Raw genomic sequence first — 12,890 nt, forward strand, 5'->3', positions numbered from 1 at the left:
CAGAGCCCTCCTGCCTTCCAGCAGTCTGGCCTACCTACACAAGATACCAACGGCATTGAAAATAAATTCTTACGACTTCATGATGTGTATGGCCACTACCCTTAAAACCCTTGAACATATCAAATTCCCCTGGGAACACTTCCTATTCACATGCCTAAAACAGATTTTAAGGGTTTTTTTTCAAAATAAGGACTTTTAACAAATCTGAAACCACAAAATAACCTTGTTTTGTGACACTGCCTTACCTGGAGTAGAACCTTCCCACTGTAGACACTCATGGGATACATGGTACCAAATGTCATCAAAGCAATTGCTATAGCAGAGGCTGTGTCTACAGCAAAATAATTGCTAGAGGAAAAAGAGCAATTTTAAAGAAAAACAGGTTATTTACATTTTTGAAAGGCTAAACTTTATGATTCTTCTTCATTCTTTTTAATTATATACACTTACAGAACATTACACATACTAATCTCATTTGAACTACGCATCTTTGAAAGAAAGACAAATGTATTCATGGCATTGCAATGCCATTCATACAAAACCATAGAATCATACAATTTTAGGGGTTGGAATGGACTTGACAGATTGTCTAGTCCCAACCCCCCCTACCATGGGCAGGGACACATCCCACTAGACCAGGCTGCCCAAGGCCTCATCCAGTCTGGCTTTGAACACTGCCAGCTTTAGATGAGATCATTCCCTTCAAGTATCATTTCCTATAGACTGGATACAAAAAGAGTCAGTTTTTTTAAACAACTGTACATACTTGATTTCAATGAGCATGTATGTAATGCAAAGAGCTAGAGCTCCTGCAATATCAATCAAGACAAAAGGGTTCATCCGTGGCAGAAAGATGCTACTCAATCCTGGAATGATTCCACAAATACTGTAACAAAACACAAAAATAGGTTGTCAGCTCCCTGTTCATCATCACTTCAAAACTCAAAAGTTACACCCACTGTTTCAGCACTTGACTCCAAGCACAGTCACAGCATATGATAAATACTGTAAAGGCCCTTCTAATCCTGCTCAGGCTGATGTCAGCAAAAATTAATCAAATTTAGAGCCACATCACATTCTCTCCCATATCTGAAACTCATACTTAACTCTTGCATCTTGAATTTCCTTTAAGTCTATCTTCCCATCTACAAACTATTACATTACTCTAATCTTTATAGTTTTTCTATATGTTAAAATATGGATCTTGTGCCACTTTCTTTTTTTCAGGTAACACAGCTAGCTGTGTCAGTCACATGCAACACAAGTACTTCACAGGTTCAGATACTGCCATTACATGCATGTAAGCCTTGGGGGGAGGTTCAAATATCACTAGTCTTCAACCCATCTGCCATCTTGGTGTGCCAAAGTGTTCTAAAGCCAAAGCTAACTAATTCCTGGAGTGTGAAAAGAGAAAGGACACCAGCTAGCTGAATAGGGCAAGACCAAAAATCCCATGAGGGAACCCTGGGAAAAGTTATTTATTTATAGCTATCTCCTGTCAACAGGAGCATGAAGAGAGAAAAGAGTTTCTGTACTTCCCAGTGAATGCAAGTGCATGTCACACCCTGGAAAATTTGAAGGCAATGACAACATGAATTGTCTTGTTGTTCTGTTTAGAGCCAACCTATGTTTAGACATCATGTGCTGGCCTGTTCCTGTAAGAATTTTAATCAACATAATTATATACAGGTGCAGATATTTTGTAATCAGCACTGCTTCATGTAACACATCTGAAATAGCTGTATGCATACTAATTAAGATGATTTTTTTTATTGCTGCCATAATTGTAAACAGGTTATCTCAAAACCCAGTGGTAATTCCTGACTCATGATCTGTGATCCCTTCAAGTTATCCATCTGTGTCCTTCCACTGTTTCCCCACTAAAAAACTCTGCTACTGTCTGTGATTGCTATCCACCTTTTTATTTTACACCAAAACTCCAGGTACTTGGGCAACCCTATTGTTAGTCTTCCAAAGCTGTTTTGGAGGATTTGGGTCTGATCATGTAATCTCTCATAACTGTAAAAATCTGTTTAACAAGTGAGCATTATCTCCTTTCCTTGGCTGTAAGAAAGATCACAACACACAGAAACAGATGGGCTTTGCAGCACGCTTAACATGTTTTACAGTATGGTTGAACATTCTTATTTTGATACTGACAGATACTTGGAAGAACATGTATGGATTAAAATAAATGTTTCTGACATCTGACAAAATTATTTGCAAACAATGTTATCGTGCATTCAGATATCCAATACAAGCAAGAAAGTTAACAGACAAGATGAATGAGCAACTTGGGAGACACAGACTTTCCAGTTTTCTGCTAGACAGGTAAGGAGTTCCCTCAGCTATGTTTCAGTAAGTAACCTGTTTTTAGTATCTCATTTAAACTGCAACCATCTTTGTCATTTGCCCAGTTCACAGAGTAAATAAACACAAATTACTACAAAATATAAAACTCAAGTAACCAATGTTGAGAACTGCAGTTCAAGCCTGTACAAGACAAACGTAGCTTTCCCCATCTCATCCAAGAAGAATTATATACAATGTACTGAACACACACATTCAAATGGAAAGATATTCAGAAAGATGTGCTTCTGTTAGATTGATTTAGCTGTTAAATATGAGAGACAATGCTTGCTCTAGAGTTCATACACTAGACCTACAGCAGGTAAAGCTACTTGAAAAGCTCTAACACACAACAGTTTATGCCTCAATATTCATCCAAACTGCTGTTATACACACAAACCCAACATTGCCTTCCAGAAGCTAACAATTTAGAAAAACACTATAAAGCTTTACCTTCTACTAAGATCTGCAACATGCTCCTGAAGCCAACTTGTGCTGGCAGCTGCAAAAGAAAGAAGGTAATAAAGTTACTACAAGTAAAGGTATCAATTTTAAAACACACAAAGTTTTGTTTAAGCGAAGAACCCAATAAATACACTGTCAGTGAATAAATACATCTCAACAGATTCACTGGCACTTGAAAAAATCCCAAAGTCTGACTTTTCAGGCAGTAAGTAAAATGCCCATCTCTTGTAATAATCTGAACTGATTAAATACAAAGATAATCACAGATTAAAACCACTATGTTTCATATAATATGAAGTATAATATCTAACTATGAACAAATTACAGTTAGTGGGAATGACTTCACAATGAAAATGTCCCAGGTAAAAGAACTGTTAAGAAGAATTATTACAGTAATTTGTTTTTATCCATTAATATATCCATAAAATGCCTTCAAAGTTCCGATATCTATCAGATGACCTTCACAGGTTGAATCCAAAAGATTGGAAATAAAGGGTACATCAGCATTAAAATGATACTCAGTTTATCATATTAATGAATACAAACCACTCAAGAGCCTTATGAGCAAACTAGGGCTGAAAATCAGATGGCAATTCTAAACTGCATGAAGCTATATTAAAGGAGGTAATAGTACTATATACCCACTAGTCAAGTAAGTTGTAAGTTATACCTTGACAAAAATAGGAACATTAAAATCTTTGATGAATTCTTGCTATAGTTTAATTAACCACATACCTTCAGAGACATAAGCAAAAGGCTTATTCCTAATGGAAAGCATTGTAAATAAGTTGAAAAAGAGAGCCACGAAAGTACCAACCAGCAGTCGTCCCCTAGGGAGGGGAAAAGAAGTATCTTAATTTCACATCATCACAAAACTATATTAGGTTATATGAAACTATATCTAAATATATATATGTGCGCAAAACTATATTAAAAGTATAGTAATTATATAAACCTGTAATTACTAGTAATAATATCAAAACACTTTGCTTGGTATCTTTCACTGAGGCTGAAAACAAGAGTAAGATAAACTAGTGTAATGCTTAATGACTGGCAGTGTATTATCATTGTAAGGGTTATATGAGTTCACTGAACTTTGTGCATTACTGTTATCACATTAGGCTGTATATAAGGTTGAGCAACAGTACTTAACTACCTGCATATATGCAGACACACGTGTGTTTGTCCTTTGAAGATATACACTGTCCCCTCAGCAGCACAGCTAAAAAAAAGCTTAGTTTCCTACAGAATTATGTCCTATGCCCCTATCCTTTTTCTAGGACTACAACTTCACCATTCATCCCATGTCCCAGTCTTTTGCCATCTAACACCTTCTTTTCCTTTCCACGTGCTCTTTATAGCCTTCAGCATCTTGGCAACACCTTCAGTTCCCTCATGACCACAGCACCCTTCCCCTCAACATACTAGGCTGCCTAAGAGGCTTCCCTAAGAAATGAGAGCAACTAAACTAGCAAAGTCAGCAATATATGGTTAAATCACTATTCAAGAGAGCATGAGCATTACATTTCAACTGTACCTTAAAAAACCGTTTGCAATATAGCTCTCACAGTCTGAAACAAATGCCAAGCTGCCAAAAGCAATTTGGTGTTGAATGCACTTGCATAACTAGATACATGCCAGATGAAGAATTAGAAATGTAAAGGGACATTGACACATTTTACATGTGAAAAGAATTTCTTACGTGTGTATCTCAGGCTGTTCCAGAAACCGCTCTGCACTACAAAAGTAATTGAAAATTTGAGTTATATTAATACAGTTAAACCTTGATACCTGAAGTACCTATTTACAGTTCTGTAGAATTAGCTGCCATTCATAAACAAAACCTGATGGATACAGTGCTACAAAAAAATGAATTGCTTAAATAAGCACAACAGCTTTTAAAAGCAATGGAAGCATTTAATACTGAAACAAAGCAGATGTAATTTAGATTTTCCACATATTTCCAAACTGAGCCACCTAGGTGCCAGCTACCATGGATGCTGCCTACATGATAAAAAGATGTCTGTGAATGAGCATGCCAAAAAAATACTGCCACCAGCAGCAGCGTTGGTGACCACAGCAAACTAAGTCTGAAATTCCTGACTTACAGTCTCCCACTAAGCAACAGCAAATAAAGTAAGACATTGCATACTGTGGTAGAGCATATGAAAGTTTCGATGTTGGAAAACTTGGAGGTTTTGACCTCCAGGTGGATCGTTATTAGAATTCATTTCAGTGTACTGTCAGTACAACAGATCAACCTTATAGTGTATTGCTAAGTTGCTAACATAGCCCTTTGTATAGAAAATAGAGTCCTTGAATAGAAAAAGGAAAGGGACACTGCCACAGTTCAAAATTCCAGATATTAACAAAAGCCTCTTCATCTTTAAAGACTAACATAATTTTTTAGGCTGTCTGAAATACAAATGCTTCCATGCATGGATGGTATGTCGAATACGTGAGCAAATTTTGAGGGAGTGATGAAGTTGATAGTTTAAACATTCAGATGCCTTTATTTATTAATGAACTTAAAAATCAAGATACATAAGGACATGCATTAAATTAATTACACAACTTTGGAAGAAAATGTTCTTAGGAACATCGCTTGAGAGTTGTTTAATTACATTTATCAGTTCTTATCATTCCATCTAAAGCCTACATGTAGTGTAATCAATGCAAGCAAGCAGTAAGGCCTAACAAGATTTTAAAAGTATCTTCAGCTTATTCTAAAACATTTCTCTACAGACAGCATTTGTAGAATCCATATGCTTTTGCTCAATCTGGAGTATCTCTGTACATTACAAAAAGAATTGAAGAAAACAGGACACAGCCCTACCTTTCTTTCAGTATAAAAAGAGCACCAAGTTGTGCCAGAACTGTAGATGCAAATACTGCTAGAACTTCAAACCTTTCAAACCTGAAATTTGAGAATTAAGTTTAGAAACACTGAACATGGACAATGCATCAAACAGAATCTCATCTGTGAAGAAACCTGCAGGATAGACATTCTTTTCAATTCCTTCAAGAGCAGAAAGATGGGAAGAAACTGGAAGTTTTATGGAATTAGACATTATTTTCAGTTTCTTTTAAACCAACACTCCACTTACCACAGACAACTTAAAATCCATCATTTCTTAATTCTTCTTCCCGTCCCTTCCCTAGTCTATAACTGTTCTTTACATATCAGTCTTGGTCCTCCTTATCTTTAGGCTCTTTCACACAGATTATTACTCCTGGCTATTAGGGGATCCAGGCAATGACAGTAAGCAACATATCAAATGTTGTATTGTCCAACATCAGCTCTTGTTATTAGTACTTACCCAAATGAATAGGCTGGGCTGGGCTTCTTCATCATTACCCAGTAGCTTATTAGACATGTTACCAAACTGAAAAAAGGGGAAGAATTAAGACTATGATAAATAACTCTGACCTTTACAAACTGAATAATCTACAAACCCACACCTGAGCCATCAGAACTCAACAATATCACCACATCTTACCCCGAACTCAACACCTCCAGCACTGTTGTAATGAACCCAGAAAAGTCTGTGCTTGGGAACAAAACTGAGACTGCGTGATGATGCCTCAGCTGGTCCCATAAAAAGGGCAGCAAATAATTTTAGTGGAATGGTAGGCAGCCTAATCCCTCACAGCCTAATGATGTACTTATAGCATACTGTGCTTACAGACTGCCACCAACCTTCTTCAACACAGACCATCACCCAGCCTAAACTCTCAAAGCAATGCATTTTTCCACTGAGGCCTTGGCATGAAACAGCACAATCAGTGTTGTACCCCAGTAGTTTTTCCAAAAGGGACCTGGAGCACATGAGACCAGGTACCCCAGAATCTGACTCACAGGCAAAGGTAGTTTGAGGAAATCCTTTTACTACTATTAGCAAACATAGTAAAGAAAAATACAATGCAAAAGCCTATGACATTATCAAACCAGACACACTTTGTGACCTTGCCTGGCAGTACTGTAACCTGAGAAAGGCCATTTAAATGAGAAGGAATGTGATAAGCAAGACAGGACTGTCACATTTGTGTCACTTCCTTTGTATCCCAATGAAAAAGTGAAGAAAGCTCTCCATTAAACTCTTCTTTTAGAGATATACCATGAATTAGATTTAGCAGGAGTTGCCTCTCTTTTTCACAGTGTAATTTCTCTACCTATATGGCCAAACCAGACTTACTTTCTTTGGCTGCACTCATCTACACCAGCTCTGACCTAACTGGTCACTATTGACTGATAACCACAGGTCTCTCTTGCTATCTTCTTTCCAAGTTTCTCTCTCATACTGAGCATCTAAAATTCCAATTATTTTATCCCAATGGTATACTAGCCAGACTTTTTAAAGGATGAGTCTCATTTCCTGTGCCTATTTTTTCTCTATTGACCCCTTCGGACAATTTAACTGGAATCCACGTGAATTCAGTGCCATCAGTGCCTTCACGAAACCCTTTCTTAATTAATGATGTTAAATCAGACTCAAGAACTCATCTCTACATCTGCTGAACAATCACATCCTCGAAACATCATCCTCAGCTGTGCAGAGTGAAAGCAAAAGCAGAGGAAATAATACTGCTCATATACAAAACAGTAAATTCCTTTACTTAGTAAGACCATTATACACAACAAGGAAGATGACAAAAATGAAAGAACCAGAAACTGATTCTTGCAGCAGAATTACTAAGCATTGTTCTCCCTTACAGGAAAGCAAAACTTATGAAAGAGATTGCTGTGAGTTAGAATAATCTCCTAGTCCAACCCCTAACTAACCTCATATGTGAGTGTCAAGGGTATTCTGTGTTTTCCTATAACTAAAAGAAAAATAATACTGCATACAAATGGAAACACAACATCAAAACTTTCCCATGCTGAAAAAGGTATTTTGAGTCAGGATAACAAAACTCAGCAGATAAAAAATTCCAAGACAAATATGAGATTTGTCAAAGTTATATCACAATTCTAATGCAGTCACAGATTAATTTAAGTATTGTTTATACCTATACCAAACGTTCATTTTCCTTTCTGAATGTTTGCTGCTTTTATTTATGAATGTTTTACTACGAGTCAGACAAGCTACAGTTTGTAGTGGACAAACTAGACTGCAGAAAGCTGATCCATACATTTTATAAGCTAGTGAGCTAGCAAGGAAGAGAACATAGGTTGATATTTTCAAATTACATGTATTGTATGCAGCTTATTTCCCAGCCACTGCTACCAGTCTGCATCTGAGATAAGAAAGGAATATATTTCATGTCTGTATTATCAGTATTACCAAAAGTGTTCAGAACTATCATACTTAAAGTAGTTTTAATACAATTTTGTTAGGAATCAAGAAAAATACTAAAAATATCTAATGCCCTTATGAGAAGAATGCCTGGGATCCAGCCCATGAAATATTTTTGAAATAGAATTACTTATTCCTAGTTTTCTGATGCTAAAACTGAGGGATGCTTCAGAATCAATGAATCATTAGGGCAATGTTCTGAGTGAGAAACCAGATGACAGTTTGATGCTAGATTCTGTTTTATGTTGTCACCCATCTGCACAGAGAAATCCATGACTGAACTAATTCGTTACTAGTCATTGTCAATACAGCTATGGTGGGTTTTATAATCTATTTTTTGGGATGTACAATTTTATACTCATTTAAACTATATTTAAACCAGTTACTGTTTCTATACTGATGGCCAAGTATCATGTTTGTACCTGTAAGAACATTTTATATGTAAAGAAATACAGTCACAAATGGTAAGACAAAATGGGAGAAAAACTCACCTGAAAAGGTCAAAGATTGTCAAATATGTGTAAGCAGTTAAAGCTGTAAATAAAGGCAAATATAAAAGCTTAATATAATTTTTCAATGCAGAAATCACTTGTATCCTAAGCCCCTTTCGTGCAGCTCTTTTTAATCTTCTATCTACATTAACTGTCCCTGCTGATCGAACAAGTCTCTCTGAATGTCCTAAACACATCAATTATGGCAATCCTAATTCTACTAAAAGATGCAATAATGCCCAGATACAAAAGGTATTATGTTTGTGACTGTATTTTTCATTCTGCATTTTCAAAAGACAGAAAAGTCAGGAGATCTTCCAGTAACACATCACTCACCAAAGCAAGAGATCTCCTATATGCCCTTTGCAGTGAAAAGTAGGTTCAAAAGTGGTTTTTGTTTTGCATCTCTGACCTATCTTGAAACTGCAAGAAAACCTCTGTCAAATATTAAAAATGTACAGCTTTCAGTTCAGATGATGGGAAGCACCTTGAAGTCCCTATTCTGAAGCACAAGACATATAAAACTGCTTTGGGTCTAGCTGAGAGGGAGGTTCATTTTCCCCACAGCAGCTCTCACAGTGCTGTGCTTTGTGTTGGTAGCTACAAAGGTGTCAATAACACACCAGTGCTTTGGCTGCTGCTGAGCACTGGTCCCACAGCACTGAGGCTCTCTCTCCAACAATCCACCCACTATCAGTAGGCTGGGGGTGGACAAGATTCTGGGAGGGGACACAACTAGGACAGCTGACCCAAAGTGACCGAAGGGATATTCCACACCATATGACATCAGCTCAGATACAACAGCTAAGAAAAGGAGGAAGTGAGGGCATTTGTTATTTACAACATTTGCCTTCAGGAGCAACCACTGCATGTGCTGGAGCCCTGCTTCCCAGGAAGTGGCTGGACATTGCTTGCTGATGGGAACTAGAGAATAGATTTTTCTTCTTTCTTTGCTTGTGCGTGCACAACCTTTCACTTTTGCTTTAGGAGCTTCCTTGTCTCAACCTACAAGTTGTCTTCCATCTTACTTTCTCTCCCCTGTCCGCTGAGAAGGGGGAGAGAGTGTTAGAGCATCTAGCCAAGGTCAACTCACCACAAAAACACTGAAAAGAGACATTCCTGGAATCAAAGAAGCCTAAGCCTTTTGCCACACTACAAACATCTTCACGTGAGGGTCTCTATATGTCACTGGTCCTATTTATACAATGAACAGGTTTGAGGACTAGCTCAAAAGTCTACTGGTTTTCAGTCTTCAAGATGAAGAAGGTACTGCAGGAAGCAAATGACCAGCAGGTCTGGAAAACCTTGCAAACTTTGAAGGACTTTCATCCATCCTGTGAAAAATGCCTCTAAACTGGCTGCGGCAGATCAAAAGGAAGTTCTTTCTGAGCCTGGCTGTGTGGCCACCTAACTCCACTACATGCTGGGCTTTGCTTTTTTAATGTGTTGGAACTTCACAAGTGGAGAGACACATGGTAGTTGGTTGTTGTTTCAGTACACGAGAGTCACCTACCTATGCTGTTTGTAGAGCTGCACCACATGAGCAGGAAGCCAATACATATTAAATTTATAGCACCAAACAGCAAAATCTTCCAGGACTGTTGATGAGAATAAATATGTATTTTACACTTTCCAAAATTTGCAAGACAAAAACAAAACAGTATTGTGGTACTTCATCATGCAAACAGAACTGGCTTCTCCTCCCTCCCCAAAATTTACAACTCATTTCACAACAACAAGCCTTTAGTCTGCTTTAAACTTCAAAACTCGTTTACAAACAGCCCTTGTGCACCATGCTTAAAATAACTTCTGGGGCTAAAAATGAATTCACCCTTGTATAATATTTGCTTTTTATTACAGCACACACCACGTTTGAAGAGAGGCTTATGCCACTTGGTATTCATGGGTTCCTTTCTTTTGTGCTGAAACTTTGGTCCCAAAAACATACATTCAGTTTACAGTTCTACTGAACACATTAAATGTAATTCTGGAGAACACTAATTGACAGGGGCGATGCACAGGAAGGAATCCAACCTCAGAGCTGGACTTTTCTGTATGCACAGCTACAAAATTTAAAATCAAAAATTTCAAAATATATTCAAGTTAATAACATATTTTGACTTATCACAGCTAAAGCCTTTTTAATTACTAACTTTTAAAAAGCAATACTTACCCTCCTATCTGCAGCAACCAGCCTAAACTCATGTGTCAGCTTTCCAACCAATGATCTCTGTGGTTTACGGAACAGGTATATTGTCCCCTTAAAAAAAATTATAGTTTAATTAAAGTTTTCCTTCAGAAAGTCAGCAAAAATGAAATCTTAATGATGAACTATTTTCAAAACTCTATCAAATACTCACAATGAGGTTTTTGTTAACTAGAGACAGCCATAAGCATTAAATACAAGAATATTTTTTGTAACCATTTTACAGGGTGATTCTATTAGAACATTATGAGTGACTTCAAATCAAGCTTCATTCAGATATAATCCAGAATTCAAGTTTACTGGAAAACATACCAAAACACCATTTAGAGGGGTTTTTTTAAGTTTTATTCAAATGAAACTACTACAGGCAGTCTGAAAACATGAGTACTTTTCTTCATCAACACACACTTAGCACCCAAAGCCAACAGATTTATTACATAGGAACACATTGTTTAGGTATCTGCAAAAGAATACATCAGAGAAGTAAAAACAGTGCTGGCATCATTTGTGATGAGGTGGACAGTAACACGATGAGACACAATCCCAGTCATGGCTCAGCCTATGTGACAGGGAGCAGACTACCACGCCACTTGGCTCCCCCTCCTCAGAGGGCCCAAACTTCCAGCCCATTGGCCTCCATCCTGCTCTCCCCACAGAGCTAAGCTTTGCATGTGAAAAGCCCTTCTGATTTGCAGCAGAAATCTGTGGACTTGTAATAGATGGTCTGTCATCTGCAGGGATTTGGGGCTGGGTGAGACAAGGTATGATTGTAAGCTATCCCACCTGAACTGCCACCAGAAGACAAAAAGACATACTAATGGGCTGGTCACCAAAACAAACTCAATCAACTTAGAGACACCTTTGCCAACACAGCTCTGTCTCACATTCCATGTGTCTCTGTCTCACTACACATGTGCCATGGATTAAAATGCAAGCAGCAGTACAGATCCCAACTTTAGTTCACCTGGGGCAAAACACCAGCACTTACTGTTGCCTTAATGAGCAAATCATTACATGATTTTTATTTCCCAATAAAGACATACAGGATGCCATCAGGAAACACGTGGGACAGCTTTTCTAACAGGCAGTGGGCTGCCTGCTTATGAAGGCTGCAGTGCCACAGAATCACACAGTACTCAGAGTTGGAAGGGACCCACACGGACCATCTAGTCCAACTCCTGGCCTGGCACAGGACATCCCCAAGAGTCACACCATGTGCCTGAAAGCATTGTCCAAATGCTTCTTGAACAGTCGCAGGCTTGGGGTTGTGACCACTGCCCTGGGGAACTGTTCCAGTGCCCAATAACCCTCTGGGGGAGGAACCTTTTCCTCATATCCAACCTAAACCTCCCCTGACACAACTTCAGGTCATTCCCTCAGGTCCTGTCACTGGTCACCAGAGACAAGAGATCAGCACCTGCCCCTTCACTTCCCCTTGTGTGGAAGTTGTAGACTGCTATGAGCTCTCCCCCTCAGTCTGCTTTTCTCCAGGGTGAACAGACCAAGTCACCTCAGCTGCTCCTCGTATGGCTTTTCCTCGAGGCCCTTCACCATCTTCATTGCCCCTGCTATCACCTTTGCCCTCACAGCTTTCCCACACTGCCAGTACTGTGCCCGCTGCCCAACCTCACCCTGCCACACCGCAGGACGCTCTGCACCACAGCTGTGTATGCCACACCACGGAGAAGCCCTGCGAACCCACACCACGCACAGCTCAGCCCCTGGAAGCAAGCTCCAACTCAGCAGTCTGGCTTCAAAGCTTCTCTACAGCCTACAATTCTGTCAACTCAACGCCGAGAGATCCCTCGGTGCTGAGCAGCAGAGCCGCTGCCCCACACCGCAGCCCCTGCACGGCCCCGCGGGGCGCTGGCCCCGCCGCAGACGCAGAGTTTGCGCGAGGAGCGGATCCTCCAGCAGTGCCGACAGGTGACAGCACCTGTTCCCCACGCCGCTGTCACCGTGCCGGTGCTCGGCGCGAACGGGAACGCTGCGCCGCCCAGACGGACAGGCACACGCGGCGGTCGCTCCCACAGGAACCACTTTTCCTCTCTGGGAAGCACATCCGAGTGACAGCACCGCGCT

General features: G+C 39.4%; 1 protein-coding gene across 1 annotated transcript; it reads right to left on the reverse strand.

Annotated features, from left to right (window-relative positions):
- Window positions 1-245: 245 nt before the first annotated feature.
- LOC103805442 (zinc transporter 6) lies at window positions 246-11,438 on the reverse strand (the record flags this gene model as incomplete). Its single annotated transcript, XM_009078094.1, has 11 exons — window positions 11,391-11,438; window positions 10,776-10,862; window positions 10,116-10,200; window positions 8,603-8,645; window positions 6,135-6,200; window positions 5,651-5,731; window positions 4,517-4,552; window positions 3,550-3,644; window positions 2,803-2,851; window positions 767-886; window positions 246-348 (listed from the first exon to the last, which is right to left on the reverse strand). Coding segments are annotated over exons 1-11 (813 nt in total), but the record flags the coding sequence as incomplete, so codon positions are not given.
- Between the last annotated feature and the right edge of the window lie 1,452 nt (window positions 11,439-12,890).

This window comes from Acanthisitta chloris, unplaced genomic scaffold, assembly GCF_000695815.1.
Source record: "Acanthisitta chloris isolate BGI_N310 unplaced genomic scaffold, ASM69581v1 scaffold28197, whole genome shotgun sequence".
NCBI lineage: Eukaryota > Metazoa > Chordata > Aves > Passeriformes > Acanthisittidae > Acanthisitta > Acanthisitta chloris.